The sequence below is a fragment of the Miscanthus floridulus genome, chromosome 6 (assembly GCF_019320115.1).
Source record: "Miscanthus floridulus cultivar M001 chromosome 6, ASM1932011v1, whole genome shotgun sequence".
NCBI classification, from domain to species: Eukaryota; Viridiplantae; Streptophyta; class Magnoliopsida; order Poales; family Poaceae; genus Miscanthus; species Miscanthus floridulus.
Genome location: NC_089585.1, coordinates 72,466,196 through 72,485,023, shown reverse-complemented (window position 1 = coordinate 72,485,023; position 18,828 = coordinate 72,466,196). Strand labels below are relative to the sequence as shown.

Sequence of the window (18,828 nt, the reverse complement as noted above, 5' to 3'; positions counted from 1 at the left end):
TATATGCTTGGTGCGAGAGTGTTGAACCGGATTATTTGCAAGTTTTACCGCACTTTCATTGTCGCACAAAAGAGGTACTTTCTCTAGAGCTACTCCATAGTCTAGTAAAGTTTGTTTCATGTATAATATTTGTGCACAACAAGCACCCGCGGCAATGTATTCCGCTTCGGCGGTGGACAAAGCCACACTATTTTGTTTCTTGGAGGACCAAGACACAAGTGATCTACCAAGCAAATGGCACCCTCCGGATGTGCTCTTTCTATCAACTTTGCATCCGGCGTAATCCGAATCGGAATAGCCAATTAATTCAAATAAAGCTCCTTTGGGATACCAAAGGCCAATGCTTGGTGTGTGCTTAAGATACCTAAGGATTTTTTTTACGGCAATTAAATGAGTTTCCTTAGGACTAGCTTGAAATCTAGCACACATACACACACTAAACATGATGTCGGGCCTAGATGCGGTTAAATATAACAAGCTACCAATCATGGAACGGTAGAGAGTTTGATCAACCAAGTTATCTCCCTCATCTAGGTCGAGATGTCCATTGGTAGGCATTAGGGTCTTGATTGGCTTACATTCATCCATCTTGAATCTCTTGAGAAGATCTTTTGTGTATTTCTCTTGAGAGATGAAGATGCCTTCTTTCATTTGCTTGACTTGAAAACCAAGAAAGAATGTAAGCTCACCAATCATTGACATCTCGAACTCCTTAGACATCAATTCACCAAATTCTTTGCATGAGTCTTCATTTGATGATCCAAAGATGATATCATCAACATATACTTGACAAATGAAGATATGCCCATCAAGCTTCTTGGTGAATAGTGTGGTGTCGACCTTCCCAATGGTGAAGCCCTTCTCAATAAGGAAGTCCCGAAGGCGCTCATACCAAGCTCTTGGGGCTTGCTTAAGCCCATATAGTGCCTTGGATAACCTATAAACATGATTAGGATATCTAGGGTCTTCAAACCCGGGAGGTTGATCAACATAGACTAGTTCATTAATAAAGCCATTTAAGAATGCACTTTTCACAACCATTTGATATAGTTTCATTTCATGATGTGATGCATATGCAAGAAGGATACGGATGGCTTCTAATCTTGCAACCGGTGCAAAGGTTTCTCCAAAATCTAAACCTTCAACTTGAGAGAACCCCTTTGCCACTAGTCTTGCCTTGTTCCTCACAACAACACCTTGATCATCTTGCTTGTTGCGGAACACCCACTTTGTTCCAATGACTCTTGCATCTTTTGGTCGCTCTTCAAGATTCCAAACTTCATTGCGAGTGAAGTTGTTCAACTCTTCATGCATGCCATTGATCCAATCCGGATCTTTAAGAGCATCTTCTACCTTGGTAGGCTCATAGCAAGAGACAAAAGAGTGATGAGCAATAAATGAAGTAAGTTTTTGAGATCGAGTCATCACCCCCTTTGTTGGACTCCCTATGATGAGATCTTGTGGATGATCTTGTAGGAGAGGTGTATTTCTTCTATTGACCACTTGAGGAGGAGGTTGTGGAGCATCAACATCTTGTGCTTGTACCACCATTTGCTCATGGGAGATATGAGTATCTTCATTTTCTACTCTCCCAACTTTTTCACCATCTTGTGGTACATTTGATGAAGAGGGTTGATTAATGACTTGTACATCATCTTCATCATCTTTTGGCTTGATGTCTCCCACCGGAATATTCTTCATAGCCTCCCTCAATGGTTCATCACCTACATCATCGAGATTCTCATGTGCTCCTTGGGAGCCGTTAGATTCATCAAATTCCACATCATATGTTTCTTCAACCAAGCCGGTGGCATGATTAAATACTCTATATGCTTTGGACTTCAATGAGTAACCAACAAGAAAACCTATATCACAACGCCTTTGAAACTTCCCTAGGTGTTGCCGCTTCTTGTAGATGTAGCACTTGCAACCAAACACCCTAAAGAAGGAGACGTCCGGCTTCTTCCCATTGAGCAACTCATATGGAGTCTTGACAAGGAACTTTTGAAGAAATAGGCGATTGGATGCATAACATGCGGTGTTGATTGCTTCTGCCCATAGAGCTTCGGGGGTGTTGTACTCATCTAGCATTGTCCTTGCAAGAGTGATCAAAGTCCGGTTCTTCCTCTCAACTACACCATTTTGTTGAGGAGTATAGGTTGCGGAGACTTCATGTTTGATTCCAACTTCATCACAATAAGCTTCTATATTTGTGTTGTCAAACTCTTTGCCATTGTCACTTCTTATCTTCTTGAGCTTCACTTCAAATTCATTTTGAGCTCTCTTAGCAAACTTCTTGAAACAAGATGCAACTTCGGATTTGTCATGAAGGAAGAACACCCATGTATATCTTGAATAGTCATCCACAATCACAAGACAATAGAGATTTCCTCCCAAACTCTTGTATGTTGTTGGTCCAAATAAATCCATGTGTAGAAGTTTTAGCACTCTTGTGGTTGACATGAAAGCTTTGGTTGGATGAGTGTTTGCAACTTGCTTGCCGGCTTGACATGCACTACAAAGCTTGTCCTTCTCAAACTTCACATCCTTCAACCCTCTCACCAAATCATTCTTCATAAGCTTCTTGAGTGAGCTCATCCCAACATGAGCAAGTCTTCTATGCCATAGCCACCCAAGTGTTGTTTTGGTGAATAGGCAAGTCTTCAAGTTTGCATCTTCGGAGGTGAAGTCAACTAGATATAAGTTATTGTATCTAAATCCATTGAATATGACTTGATTGTCATCTACCTTGGATACAACCACCTCCTTCTCGGTGAATAAGCATTGAAAGCCAAGATCACACAATTGCCCAATGGATAGCAAGTTGAAGCTCAATGAAGCAACATAGAGCACATTGGAGATGGAATGATCATTTGATATTGCCACTTTGCCCAATCCTTTAACCTTGCCCTTTGAATTATCTCCAAATGTTATTTTCTCTTGTCCATCTACCTCTTCATCTAGTGAGGTGAACATACGAGGATCACCGGTCATATGTTGAGTGCAACCACTATCAATAACCCAATGACTTCCACCGGTCTTGTAGTTCACCTACACACAAGAGATTCAAGCTTTAGGGATCCAAGCTTGTTGAGGGCCCTTCACCTTCTCAACAAGTGACTTAACCACCCAAACTTTCTTAGGCCTACTCTTGTTGGGGGGACTTAAGAACATGACTTTCATCTTTCCACTCGAATCTTTTCTAAGCATGTAGTGAGCATTGAAAGCAAAGGGTCTAGCATGCTTGGGCAAGGGTTGTGGTGGTGGAGTTTGACACTCATGAGCAAAGTGACCTTCTTGTCCACACTCAAAACATCTCTTTGGCTTTGGCTTTGGCTTTGATTGTTTGTGTTGAGCTTGAGCCTTCTTCTTCTCTACACTTGCCATATATCCAATGCCACTTCTATCCATCTTCATGATGGTATTCATGAGTAGCTCACTTTGGAGATGCTTGCCTCTAGCAAACTTGCTCAATCCCACTTTGAGATGCTCTTTCTCCATCTTGAGCTTCTTGTTCTCTTCCTTGAGAATATCATTGTTCTTCTCCTCCTTGAGTTTCTTGATTTCTTCTTTTAGCTTCTCATTCTCAAGGATCACCTCTTTGTCATGATCAAGAGTTTCTAGCACAATGGTGTTGTGACTTTTTATTTCTTCAAGATCTTTCATGAGCTTCTCATTGTTACTCTTGAGCTGGACATACTCATCATAGTCATTGCACTCAACCACTTGCTTGCCCTTGCTACTAGATCCATGCTCAATGCTTTCATCAATTAAATCATCACATGAGGTAGCTATATCAATCTTAACAACATGGTTAGTAGCATCATGTGGCTCATTTAGTAAGAATTCTTGTGCAATAATAAGGGCATCATAATTGATCTTTAGAGTTGCATATTCATCTTTTAGCTTATTGTGACTAGTGATAAGCTCATTGTGCACCCACTCAAGTTTATCATTTTTATCTTTAAGTTCTTTCTTAGAAGATTTGAGCTCCTTGAGTTTGGATGATATAGAACCATTTGTTTCTTTGAGCTCATCATTAGCCTTTTCTAATGTGTCACATTTAGCTAAGAGTGAGTCATTTTTAGCATCTAAGTTTTTCATTTGTAGCTCTACTCTTTCTAATGATCTTAGTATATTTTCTTAGTATTTTAACAAGATCATCATAGGTAGGTGAGTCATCATCATCGCTATCACTATCATCATCACTAGCATGTTCATCATCACTACTATCATCACTCTTAGTTACCTTGCGTTCACCTTTGGCCATAAGGCATAGGTGTGTAGAGGATGATGGCGATGGTGGCGGTGAAGATGCAAGATCAATAGCAATGGTGGCCACCTTTTCATCATCACTATCATCATCGGATGATCCACTTGATGAATCAATGTCCGTGAGCCAATCACCGACAATGTAGGCCTTGCCACTCTTCTTCTTCTTGTAGAAGTCCCTCTTTTTGCCATCTCTCTTCTTGTATGGCTTGTTCTTTTTCTTTTCATCTTCATCACTTGAATCATCTTTCTTGCCCTTGTTCTTGAACTTGTCTTTCTTGGGCTTTGTGCATTGATGAGCTAAGTGGCCAAGTTCACCACAATTGTAGCAATCCATCTCGGAGATTGGCTTTCTTCTTGAGCTTGTGAAGAACTTCTTCTTCTTGCCGTCGAACTTGATGCCACTCTTGTTTAGCCTTTTTAGCATCTTTGTGGTCTTCTTCACCATGAGGGCAAGGCTTTCTTCATCATCTTCATCACTTGAGCTCTCATACTCAAGTCTTGCTTTGCCCTTGTCTTGGCTAGCTTTGAATGCTAGGTCCTTCTCTTTCTTCTTTGTAGAGGATGAGCCATCTTGTGGTGTGATGTGCATGTACATCTCATGAGCATTGATCTTTCCCAAGATTTGTGTCGGTGTAGCGGTGGAAAGATCACCTTGATGTAGCACGGTCACAATGTGCCCATATTTATCAATGGGGAGGACACTCAAGATTTTTCTCACAACATCGGATGGTGACATTTGAGTAAGTCCAAGCCCATTGACTTCCTCTACAAGAACATTTAATCGAGAATACATCTCATTAGCACTTTCTTTGGGAAACATCTCAAAAGAATTTAGCTTTTTAATCACAAGATGATAGCGTTCCTCACGCTCACTCTTGGTTCCCTCATGGAGCGCACAAACGTCCGACCATAGAGCATGGGCGTCTTTGTGGTTCCTTACACGATTGAACACTTCTTTGCAAAGGCCTCTAAAAATGGTGTTGCGAGCCTTTGCATTCCATTTCTCATAATTCACTTCATCGCCTTGAAGTTGTGCGGCATTCCTAGGTGTGGGGAACCCTTGAGAGGCGGCTCTAAGAATTCCAACATCTAGAGCTTCTAAGTATGCCTCCATGCAGATTTTCCAATATGAAAAATCATCTCCCTCAAAGATAGGAGGAGGTCCATCCCAGTGAGACATCTTGCTCTAAGCGATTAAGCTTAAAAACGTGAGCACGAGGCTCTGATACCAATTGAAAGGATCAAGATGCCCAAGAGGGGGGGTGAATTGGGCTAATTCTAAATTCTCTTGCAATAATCAAATCCTACGGATAGCCCAATTAACCCCCTTGTGCCTAGAAAAATGTTTATATCAAACTAATGCACAACAACCTCTCAACCTATGTTCCAAACTTACTCTAGCAAGCAATTCTATGAATGTAAAACAAGTATTGAATTGCCCAAAGTAAATACTCAAAGTAAGTGCTCAAAGTAAGTAGAGAGAAAAAAAGAACGCGGCGATGTTTTGCCGAGGTATCGGAGAGTCGCCACTCCCCACTAGTCCTCGTTGGAGCACCCGCGCAAGGGTGTAGCTCCCCCTTGATTTGCGCAAGGATCAAGTGCTCTCTATGGGTTGATTCTTCGACACTCCGTCGCGGCGAATCACCCAAAACCGCTCACAACTTGAGTTGGGTCACCCACAAGCTCCGCCGGATGAACACCAAACTCCCAATCACCACCAAGCCGTCTAGGTGATGGCGATCACCAAGAGTAACAAGCACGAACTCTCACTTGACCATGCGAAGCCTAATGAGAAGATGGATGCACACTTTGCTACTCTTGATTTGCTAGTGAGGCTACTCTCTTGGATTCTCAAATCACAAACACCTCACTAGGATCTTGCTCTTCTTGGCACTCACAAATGTGTTTCTCAGCTGTTGGAATGAGCAAAAGATGCTCCACTCACGAGTGGAGCTTCTATTTATAAGCCAGCCTGAAAAACTAACCGTTATGAGCTTCTGCGGGATGACCGGACGCTCCGGTCGTGATGATCGGACGCTCCGGTCAGTTCAACCCGCGAACCAGCATTCAAGTGATGACCGGACGCTGTCAGGGTCCGGTCAGTACCGACCGGACGCGTCCGGTCTCTCTTGGATGCTTACTGTAAACGACCGGACGCTGGATACTCAGGGTCCGGTCACACTGACCGGACGCGTCCGGTCACACTTTTCCAAGTCTGGACCCTTACTGGAGTTGACCGGACGCTGGCCCTTAGCGTCCGGTCACATGACCTCCCAGCGTCCGGTCACACCAGACTTGATCTTCTCGGTCAAATGAACTGACCGGACCCTGCGGCTAGCGTCCGGTCGCACCGGAGCCAGCGTCCGGTCAGTATTTGACCCTCCATTCACTTCCAACTTCCGAACATATGTAAAGGATCTTAGGCATTCATAGGAGCTACCTAGAGCTAGTTTTAACAAGTGTGCACCACACCTAACTCACTAGACTCAACTAGGTCAAGCTACCCGTTCATACCCCCCTTCATAGTACGGCCAAAGGAAAAAACAAAGTCCTAAACTACTCTAAGTGTCTCTCCAACTCCAATCGACACTTAGAACTAGTTATCCTTAACCTTGTCATCCATCCTTTGAAAACCGAAACGATTTCCATTGTAGGGGCATGACAACCTCGATTGCCCAATCGATCTCCATTACCATGACCTAACATAATTGCCTCTGCAAAACACACGTTAGTCATAGTAATCTTGTATTGACATTAATCACCGAAATCCAACTAGGGGCCTAGATGCTTTCACAAGTGTATCTTCATCAAAATCACTAGCAGATGAACACTCACCATCATCTTTGACAATCATAACACGCTTGTTTGGGCAGTCACGCATCATATGGCCATATCCCTTGCACCGATGATATTGTATGCTGCTTGTTCTACCTGTCGATGCCACGGATGAAGTACTCGCAGCCGGCTTTTGCGCTGTCTTCGCTACTGAATTGGTGGGGGTAGCTCGAGTCTTGTCACTAGATGATGGCGTAGGAGTACGTGTAGACGGAGTTGTAGACGTGCGCTGCTGCCATGAACTAGCTTTCCCTGCAGAAACATTAGTCCTTGCGCTAGCACGTCGTCCCTGCACTTCCCGTTCAGCTTTACAAGCAAGATGAAACAGTTTGGTTACGTTATTGTATTCTTTGTAAGCGAGGATATCCTGAATTTCCCGATTTAACCCACCTAAAAATCTAGCCATAGCAGGTTCCTCATCCTCCTCTAATTTACAACGCAACATACCCATTTGTAATTCCTGATAGTATTCTTCTACACTTTTAGAACCTTGTCTCAATTGCTGCAACTTATTTATCATATCACGGGCATAGTAAGATGGAACAAATCTAGCTCTCATGGCTCGTTTCAGCGCATCCCAAGTTTTAGGTATGTTATTAGGATTTTTCTTGCCATATTCGATCCACCAAACAGAAGCAAAATCTGTGAACTCACTAGTAGCAGCCCTAACACGTGTGTTCTCAGGAAATTCATGGCATGCAAACTTTTGATCAACAGCAATCTCCCAAGTAATGTATGCATCAGGGTCATATTTACCATCAAAAGGAGGTATTTTAAATTTAATCTTACTGAAAGCATCATCATTATTGTGTACCTCGCGTCGGCGGCGGCCACCCATACCTCTACGGTTGTGACGTAGGCGACGTCGATCACGAGTGTCTCGATCATCATGTTCAGTATCACCTGTGTATTCTTCATCATAACTACCATCCTCTCGATCTTCCTCCTTCTTTTCTTCTTTATGCTGGTCTTTATCATTGTTGTGGAGGTCATCAAAACGCCTCAGCAGAGCAGCAAGGCTTTTGTCCACACTAGCAATGGAGTTCTCCAAACCTGCAAGCTTGTTGTTTGCGGCAATCTACGTAGCCTCCAACTGCCCAAGTTTGTCATTTGTCACCTACAAGTCATTATCAAGTCCCTCTGTGTGCAACTTCACTTTCCTTTCAAAAATGTTGTATGACGCCCTTTGTGCGAGGCGAATGTGGAATTTGGTTATCTCCGTCGGACCCTGGCATGGTTCAAAGACAAAGACAACAAGAAGACAAGTGAAGAAATAAAAGCCCTACAACTACTAGGATGTAGCTACAACAAGTCGCTCACTCTCCACCTGTTACACAAGTTCTTACCAGTTCTTACCTTGCTCGATAGGAGGGGTCGTCTACCAACAAGTCTGCAGCAATGGATGAAGTGTATCGGTGCCGCAACACGAGACCTGTCAAGCTGTAGAATATGTGGAGCTATAGGTGGGCTGAAACAAGGAACGAACTAGCACCACGTTAGTTACAAAAAGCAAGCTGAATAATCGTTCAACCGGCGGTACTGTGCTGGTCCTAGTCTAGACCGTGCTAGAGACGCGAGCCTGGACACAAAGGAGAGCACAACACACCACCCAAAGTGAACGAAAAATCTCTAAGATCAGCCCCTTTCTCTTCTTTTCTTTTGCTTCTTTCTCTTTTTTTTCTTTCTTTTTTTTCTTTTTTTTGAATATTTTTTTTCAGGGGGCACTCAAAACTGATTATATGAACAAGAACACTCTCAAAGAGTAACTCAGCACATACACTTTCTCTCTCTCTCTGTAGAGTAAGCCACTCGTTTAGATATGAATACTTGCAGCGTGGTTAGTTTGATATTTGTACCACAGGGTGAACTGATTCCTCGTCCGATTGAAACCTCCAATTCTACTCGGACTTGGCCAACAGCGAGGAATAACCGATTCTTTGATCCGACTCAAACTTGAAAACCTACTTGGATTTGGCCAACAGAGAGGAACAGCCGATTCCTTGTCCGATTCAAACTTCAAACCCTACTTGGATTCGGCCAACAGAGAGACTATATGATAGCGTGTGTTGTGATAGGAAAGTGACAAGAACTCGAAACTCTAAGGGAATAAACTAAGACCAGCAATCTGACACACCCGATGCAACTGAATATTCAACAAGCCCTAACTAGGTAGCACTAGCCACGGCTCAAAGGTCTATAGGATTGCAGAAAACTAATCTACTATTTTTTTGGCTTTTCTGGACTATAGGAAAAATAAAACAGTGAAGGATTGGAAGCCTCTCACCGATAAACCTTGCTCTGATTACCAACTGATATGAACCCGCTAGGGTTTATGGATGATCTTTCGATGAGAGGCATGAAACAACTCGATTTGGTGGATGGAGATGACGTTCGCGGCCCGACTACAGCCTTCCAAAACTGCGCCTTAGCAACTGATACACCACCTCCAAAGGCCATCACGATCTTGTGGAGCGCAACAACCAGCCACTAGGGCTCTCGTCCTGCAAGCAACCAAAGAATTAGCAAGAACAACGAAACAAGCGCTGAATTTGCAAGATGAAATTGAAAGCCTCAAACTGAATCTTATTATAAGTGGGGTTCTGAAGACAAGGAGACGGGTGGCTGGATCAGCACGCGCGCCTACAAGCAAGTAGCAAAGGCTAAACTTGATCTAAACAAAACCCAAATGTTCCTGGTGGCGGCTAGGGGGTATATGATGTGTGGAGGACGACCACAAGAGAGTTTGGGTCGTGCTCCAACCCTAGGACGTGTCCCTACTGGACTCTAAACGATACAAGCCCATTGGGCTAACTTAAGGTAGCGCAGCACCCTGAACAGAATAGACCTCTCGGTGATTTTTGGACTGTTGACGCCGCTTCTGAGCAGGTATGAGTACGAGGTCAGATCCGTATGAAAGTAGACTTTATTAGCTTTCCAACAAGTCCAGAGTCACCCCAATCTGACTCCGTATGTAACCGTGACGACCGTCGCAAGTTGGAGGTGTGCTGCAGTCCGAATCCAGCCTACGCGAGTCCTTTTCCCTTTCGGTCTTCTCCTTGATTCCTAATCAAAACAAGAGTGCACGTGTCTCCAAGATCTAAACAGGATGGACAAGAGCTCAAGAAGGAACTCACTTGATGATTAATTTTTCGAGCACGAGCACGAGTAATAGGACCAGCAGGTGTCGGCGTGGACGGCGTGGATGTATGATCGGTGTTGATGTCCTCATCACGGGCTGCAGCCGAACCCAACTGAACTGGTGAGTGCAGGCACGGCTCCACCGACGTAAAAAGTCCGTAGACCGAAACCGACGTGCATGTATGCATGCGTTGGATTTAAGGTTAAATAAATGGCATGGACTTGTAGTGAACCATTTTAAAAATTTATGGACCAAAAATGCAAGAGTCAAAGTTGATGGACCTAGATGACACAAAACGAAAGTTAATGGATCCAAAAATGCAGTTTCAAAGTTGATGGACCTAGATGACACTTCATCAAAAGTTAATAGACCTCCGGCGTATTTTACTCTTTTTTTATGCCTCAGTGCACCAACTCACACCGTCGCAAGCAGGCACACCCTCACCTACACACGTCCTAGGACACAAGCTAGACCTATATCTAGGGCCTGTTCGTTTGGAGGAATTTTTGAGAAATTTGGATGGTTTGGAGAAATGTTGGAGGAATTTTTGAAAGAAAAACATTGTTCTGGATGAAAAAAAGAAACGGATCAAGCTGGATTTAAGGGCACTAGAACAGAGCCCTATACAGAAAGACCGTACGTGGTTAAGAGGTTTTCGAAGTCATCGAGACTTCGAACGTGACGGCACGTCCTGACCATGTCGACGCAAAAAATATTTTGTCCTCGTCGAGGCGGACCTCGGAGTGTTGGTGGTGCGGAGCAGGGATGAAGCTAGAAAAAAATTTAGGAGAGGCTAAACAATGGCAATTAGCAAGAAAAGAGGTTCAGCAAATCTCAGTCCCTCCTACCTGTAAATCTCCAGCTGAAATTTCAGACGGCGGCTCTACGAGACTTCGCTTGCTCGTGAGCGATAGGGGGCTAGCCCCACCGCTGGCTCGGTGCCTGGTGCGGTGGACTCTCTGCCTCTGTGGAGTGGAGTAACGTGCACGGGCGTTTTTTTTCCCTTTTAGCGAGGTGGGCCGGCCGGTAGCCCAACAGGCTCCGAGCGAGGCTGAAGAAGTCCCGGACGAGGTCCAATTGCCGAGGGGGGCAATGGTGGGCCCATCTGTATCTTATTTTTTGAGGGGGGGCCATCTGTATCCAGGTCACCCGATTTCCGTCCTAAAAATAGAATCGACTTGCAATCTCCACCTGTTTGCGACGGAAACAAGAAGGAACCAGGTTGCCGGCTTTCCCTTCCCTCTCCTTGGTTCCGTTCCCTTGCCCACTCCGTCGCTCGCGCGAGTGGATTCCAATTTTCCAACGAAAACACGAGGAAAGATTGCTGCTGTTCCAGATCCTAGCTCGACCCTGATTCGATCCTTGGGAAATTAAAGACGAGGCAACTACAGATAATAGACAGATCGAGAAGGGAAGCTAGGGAAGGGCAGGGATGGATCAGATCATGGGGAAGGTGGGCGGCTACTGGTTCAACCAGAAGGCCAACAAGGAGCTCGACGACATGAACGTAAGGAAAAGCACCCCCGGCCCTCCAAAAGATTTTAGAGTACTTTCTCCGTTTTCATTGATTCCGTTGCATTTTGTTCCAGTGGATTGATAGATCGGCTGTCGGTCTTTCTTGCTCACCTTTTTGTTCTTCTTCATCACTGTTTATACAACCTGCATGACGATGACTTTTAGTTTGAGAGATATATACCAATTATGCGGTGATGCATTTCGGGTCAATTAGTGACCCGGTTCTTGTTTCGTTGCATTGCATTTTGTGGGCCTCCACCTGCCGCAGATGGCTACGTTCAGATCCTGAGATGGCTTGGTTATGTTATCCGTTTAGAAACAACATGGTCATGTCGCCATGTCGGAAATATAGCCTGACTTCAACAACCAGTGACATGCATGCTTTCTGCAATTTCGGATTCCCAATTGTGTAGCGTGCGGGATCAGGAAGTAGATTCAATAAACCTGTAGAACATCCGACGTTGCATGGATTCAATAAACCATCACCCTGTTCGCTGGTGGGTGCTAGTGCTGGTTTGGGTTGACTGGTGCTGGTTTTTTGTGAGAGAAAAACACTGTTGGCTGGTTGAATAAGCCTGGCTGAAACCAACAAACGAACATGGTGCATATGTTTAAGTAGTGGATCATGCATGATTTCAGGATTCCTTAGTTATCAATTCACTCAGAGGAAAATATTACCTTTCACAAACTGTATTTAATTTCTCTAAATGGATCCACCCAATGGCCAATGGTACCTAGTGATGATAATGCATCGTTTGCATGGTGCAATGCTACACATGGTCATGACAATAAAAACTGTTGTATGGTTCATTGTCAGAATGACGCCATATAGCAAAACAACTAAGAAGGCTTAGCTTTAGAACTTCATTGCACCGAAACGAAATGAGGGCTACCGATTCAAGGGTAGGTTGAAGGAGGAATGGTGGAAGGGTAATGCTCAGGGGCAGGTGCTTCTTGGGTCCGCGTAGCCCACCAAATCTGCCTCCTCCTTACGTTTCCCACATCTCTCTCATCGCATACAACGCACACGCCCCACACACGCCACACACGCGCACGTGCGCGCACACATGCACCACACACACACACGCACAGACACATACACACACATGTGTGTGTTTATATGGAAATTTTTTAGTGCTCCCTTAGTTCTTTTGCAATTCAAAATTACTTACACAAATATATTTCTTTTCTAACCTACACGGCATAAAAACCGAGGTAGGACACCTATCGAGAACGGTCATGAATGGCCAGCGCCAGCCACATGAGTCTTTGTTCGTGCAGACTGTGCTCCGGACGTTCAATGTGCCACCGTAAAACCCAACATCTACACGGACGCTACCGGTGCCGAGCCGAGCAGCAATGTCATCGTTGCCTCTGCCGCCGGCGCCAGCAACACTACCGCCCCAAGCAGCAACACCGCCTCCCTGGTGCGACGGCGGTGGCCACCAACAGCCCGCAACGACTTCGGAAACACCACACCAACTTACAAGGAAAGAGTAGCAACATCTACCATCAACCACCAACAAAGTCACACAAGCAACAACGACTAAACCAAGTGACAACGCATAGCTCATAAAAGCAAACAAACTAGAACCACACAAGGTTTCGCACTCGCTGAGATCAGATTGACCATTTCATCCGCCATGGGTCTACCCACTTCCTCACCCATCGCACGATTCATGGCGCCGTGCGGCCATCCGTCCGCTCCACTTCGCATTTGCCGCCACAGCCACCTCCCAACACGCACCCCACCCTGTTGTTCGCTTCTCGCTCCTGCCCATTGCACGCGCCTAGTTGTGCCTCTCGCTCCTTGCTCCTGCAGTCCCACCTGCCGCTAGCTCCCACGTAGTCGGGCGCGCCGCCCGCCTCTGCCGGTGCTCGTGGTGCTATCACACGCCTCAGGTTGGTCCCTAGTCGACCAAGGGCACCCATGAGCACGGACCCCGTGCTGGTGGCGCTCGCGCCCCGAGGCTGGAGTCAACCGGCTTCGACCTCCCCTCCCATATGTTGCAAATGTATGTTTCAAGTGTTTTACATGTTTCAGAGGTATGAAAAGTAGATTGAGATGTTGCATATGTTGCAAGTGTTTCAGAGGCATGTTGCAAACGTTTGTTCAAAATGTTTCATCTATTTCAGACTTATGTTGCAAGCGTTTTTATCTGAATGTTGCACATGTTTCACACCTATGTTGCAAAATTATGTTGGAAATGTTGCAGTTGTTTCAGTCTTATGTTGGAATAAGTGTTTTCATGTTGCAATTTGCAAGTGTTTTATCTAGATGTTGCATATGTTTCACACACATGTTGCAATTGTATGTTTCAAATGTTTCATCTGCTTTAGTCGTCTGTTGCATCTAAGTGTTTCATGTTTCAGAGGTAGAGAGTCCTGGGGGCCACACCCTAGCGTCGCGGGATGGGGCGCGACAGTCGGGGCACGCAGCGCACCTAGGATCCTGCGGGAGAGGCGTGCTCGTCCTCATGCCAGCTCTTGGGTCCCACCCGCCTAGAGATAGAGGAGGGGGTTAAGGGGAAGGAGCGGCGGGCGTGGCGTTTCCCCGCAGGCGCGCGGGCGTCCGGACTCGCGGTCACGGAGAGAGAGGACGGGCCACGGGAAGGAGCATCAGGCGTTGCCTTTTCACGGGCGCGCGTGACGAAGGTGGCGCGGGCATCCGGACACGCGCTTTTTGTCCGGACGTCGAGGTGCTAGTATCTCCGAAGGAGGAAACAAGGCGAGAATTCAGCTGCTCTTAGTTGTAGTAATATTTACTCCGCCCAAATAGAATAAGAGGGGCTCGAGATCACGTGTGAACGGTGCTGCCTGGCTAAAGGGAGATTTCTAAGGTGGCTACTTGACAATTGAGCCAGAACTGAAGTTATTCCCATTTTCAGTCAGTTTAGGATCGAGTTGTGCATGCTTCAGTGGTGCCGCCAGAACCTCCTGAACATTTATATTACTTTTGGATTGGGATCATATATGTTGTTAGTAATTCTACTTTTGGGTTTATTTAAAAGACTACTTTTCATTCATGCGGCATATGCATTGTGCTTGCTACATAATGTAAGCATTTTATATTATTACATGGTTTGAGCAATTCCTCAATGTTTTTTCGTTTGCTCTACTCCCTGGATTTGTATATAAACTATGTGATCTATTTATATTGCTATATGATAGCATTGCAAGACATTCTTTCAACAAACAGAAACTCCTTTGTGTTGACTATTCACCTTTTGCAACTTTCAGTCAGTCTCTAGCAGCATTGGAGATGGAGCTAAATGGATGGTCAACAAAATCAAAGGTATGTTTGTTGCGATGGTTAGATTTGCAGATTTTTTTTTTCTGTTACAAGATACAACAATCAGATATGATCTTCCTTGCATTGTTTTAAACCTATATATGGTTGGATGTAATGTGAGGGAAACAAGGTTTTTGCTTGCTTCCTTTGCCCACTATTTGTATGATGAGTAAAGTACTGCTTAATTGGTTTCAGGGAAGATGCAGAAACCACTGCCTGAATTTCTCAAGGAGTATGACCTCCCAGTAGGCCTGTTCCCGCAGGACGCGACCAACTACGAGTTGAACGAAGACACCAAGTTTCTAACGGTGTACATCGCGTCGCCATGCGAGGTGGGCTACAAGGACTCGTCGGTCCTGCGCTTCTCCACCAACGTGTCGGGGTACCTGGAGAAAGGAAAGATGACCCACATCGAGGGCCTCAAGACCAAGATCCTGATCTGGACCAAGGTGACGGAGGTCAGGACCGAGGCCACCAAGGTGCACTTTGCTGCCGGCATGAACAAGACCAGGAATCGGGACGCCTACGAGGTTGTCACGGATGGCGTCGCCGTAGACAAGTTCTAGACCTTGTTAGGTACGTAAACATGATGCGTGATGCAATGCAATGCAGCTTGCGGTGTGAAGCTTTTCCTTCCTCACTGAGGAAAGCGTGAACCATGGCGACCCTCTGAGGCTGTGTACTGTTCCTCATTCTGGGAGTGATCATTTGGGTATGTCTGCTCAGTACCTCTGAAAGAAAAGAAATGATGTGTACATTAGCCAACCTGTAGATTGAGTTGACAAAGTGCGATGAACTTGTTCCATCATATCCGACCGTGGATAGTGAAAATTGTTCAAAGGAAAAAAGAATGTATCCTTACTTTCTGTGGTTCCTTTATGTTTTCTGACCTCAGCGGTGACTCGTACGATTATTATTATATTTTTGAGAAAAAATGGCTAAGCATCAGTGTCATTACACAAATATCTCATCAGACACACGTGCAGAGCACGTTCGCGAGAAAAGAATACCTCATTACAGAATTCACGGTAACTCGGCCAATCGCATATGTATATTTTGGTCTAATTGTATGTTAAGAATTTGGCTCGGGTTATGTTTTTATGAGAACACGAGATAGACAAATTTGACTATATACTCCTATAAATTTAGTCCTTTTGTGCATTTGTTTGATTAATACGGCTGCTATACAAATGTTGATGCTCAAAATTGTTTACAATTGGCTGGGTACCAAGCGAGGTGAGTAACTTATCATGAAACGTCTGGCGCTAATCAGCGGGATGTCGTCTCCGTCGACGTCGGCCAAAAAGGCGTACTGGAGAAATTTTCAATGGTGACCCCGCTCATATGCAGGCGTTGCGTGAGTTGTTCCGAGCGGATGGCGAGGTGGGCGAGCGCAAGCAGCCCCGCCGCCGATCGGCAGCCCGGACATAGGCCTCCTAGCCGGCGCCGCAATTTGGGTTGATCCTTGTGCAATGTAATTGCATAGCTTATAGTACACAAGGGAAGGTCCGATCGGCAGGCTGGGCATAGGTCTCCTAGGGCGCCGCTAAGGCGTGTTGTCTAGTTTAATATAAAGACGCGCAAACATTCTGCTTGATCGAGAACAATTGGCTAGATAATTAATTATTTGATTGAGCTAGTTATTAATCTTTATGATGTCTTGAAAGAGCATTACTCAAATCATAGAATCATGATCCTTTTAGATTTACAAAGTATTTTATTTTATATAAGATTTGTAATGAGTTATGAAAAATGAAGAATATAACATTGATTTTGATACACCAAATTGTATTTTTTGGTAAACTTTAGTGGAGTTATTTGCATTTTTAATGAACCTTAATGTCGAATAAAATTGTATCACAACTCAATTATTTAAAAGGTCATATTGTCAATTGATACACTAACAACCTGAGAAGGAATGAAAAACATGTCTGGATAAACCAACAGAACTCAATTTCACATAGAAATTACCTAATTTAGATATTAGCGTACAATTTTTGTTAGGATCATGAGCCTATATTTTTTTTGAGCAATGCCTATATCTTCTTTTCTTATATTGTCAAAAAATAAGCCCAAAATCTAGTTTTGGCCTTGCATTGGCCCAGGAAAACAGGATTCCAACAATGAATTCTCGACCTCAGTTATATTCCCAACTGCACAAAACCCGCCGCTAGTGTCTTATATTTGCGCTCCCTTGACATGTCTAAACTCTAACGGTGAGAGAGAAAAAAAACCACTCTTGGTGGAACTTCCTTTTTCAACCAATACATTTTGGAAAGCAATCAAAATTCAAAACCATGTTTTTAGCTCTTTTTTAGGTGTTATGGGAGGGTTTTGGCCATCTCGTAAGACTGTATGGAAGTCTCACGTGTTATTCTGATACTCTAGCAAATTACTATAAAAAAAAATCTTGCCAAGTTACTATAAAAAAATTCTTGGGATCTTTTTTTTTAACTGTACTATAAGGTACGTATTTCATTAAGAGGAGATAGAGTTTAAACATAACAGCGGTAAAACCAAGGGTTAGCACAGATGAAAATACTGAATCTGGCGACGTTGGCAGCAACAGCCTGAGATGCTTGAACCTAGCCGAGTCCCAAACTCTACACTCCTGCGATATGCTCTGCAGGAGTTGAGACAGACTAACGAAGATGTGGAATAACTAGGATGTCCCTATTAATTAGCTGTGTTGCCTTTTCAACGTACGCAGTTTAGGAAACTCACGATTGACTATGCAGGCACTTGAATTTGCTCCCTAACTTAGAGCCTGTTTAGATCCATTAGTAGTAGTAGTACAGCCTGTTCAGTTGGCTGGTTCGTATCATTGCTGATTCGTGAAGTACTGCTGGTTGGTTTGTATGAGAGAAAAATACTGTTCCGGCTAGAAATTTACGATCGTTTACGATAAGCCACAACCAAACGAACATGCTGGTAGTTAGTAGCTTCAAAGTAGGCTAGGGGTCCAAACTGACTTGATAATAGACATGCTAACTATTAGCAAGCAGATGTGTGCTATGCTAACAATTACTCCATTCAGTTCTAAAATATAGAGTATCAAAGGTTCAAAATTTATCTCAAAGTATAAGGTATTCGGATTGCTCAACAACATCCATGTGTACCTGTGTTTTAAATCCCCATCCATGCATGCATTTTAAATACCATCTTGCAAAAAACAACTTCTATAATTGGTAGCCAAAATTCGTGACATGCATGAATTTTTTTAAGTATGCGTTAGTAGAAAATCAAGCAAAAGTTGACAAGTGAAGAAGCTAATGAGTGAGAGGCAAGCTAGTCTTTTATCACACTTCTTATTCAATCTAAAATTGCTTGGATACCTTGTATTTCATAACAGATGGAATAGTTTATTGGGGCCTATTTGGATCCTCATATAGCTAAGAGTTAGCCGGTAAAATTTACCTAAGGTCATACTTAGATACTCAGCTAATAATTCAGCCAATGTCTTAACTACCACCCAGCTAACAATTTGCTCTTAGCTGGTTTCTCTCAGCTGGCATATAGCTAATAGTAAGCTGGGTGGATCTTAACAGTCCCTTAGTGAAGTTCATATGCACCTTCAACGAGTTATCCAACCACCAATTAGCAGGTGGATCCAAAGTTCCAAACAACCCCTGCTAATAAATTAGCTACTAGTTACATAGTCAGTAGCTTTTTAGCTATGAGTTAGATAACTATTAGCACAATTGGATCGGAAATAGAGCCTTAGGTCCTGTTTGGGTCCATTATCTATTAATAGTTAACTAGCTTATAGCTC

The 18,828-nt window shown here is 44.1% G+C and overlaps 1 protein-coding gene across 1 annotated transcript; it reads left to right on the top strand.

Annotated features, from left to right (window-relative positions):
- Positions 1 to 11,468: 11,468 nt before the first annotated feature.
- On the top strand, positions 11,469 to 15,899 carry LOC136458373 (uncharacterized protein At5g01610-like). Its single transcript, XM_066458318.1, has 3 exons — positions 11,469 to 11,756; positions 15,005 to 15,059; positions 15,252 to 15,899. The coding sequence occupies exons 1-3, from the start codon at positions 11,682 to 11,684 to the stop codon at positions 15,620 to 15,622; spliced, it is 501 nt and encodes a 166-aa protein (XP_066314415.1). The 5' UTR covers positions 11,469 to 11,681; the 3' UTR covers positions 15,623 to 15,899.
- Positions 15,900 to 18,828: the final 2,929 nt, after the last annotated feature.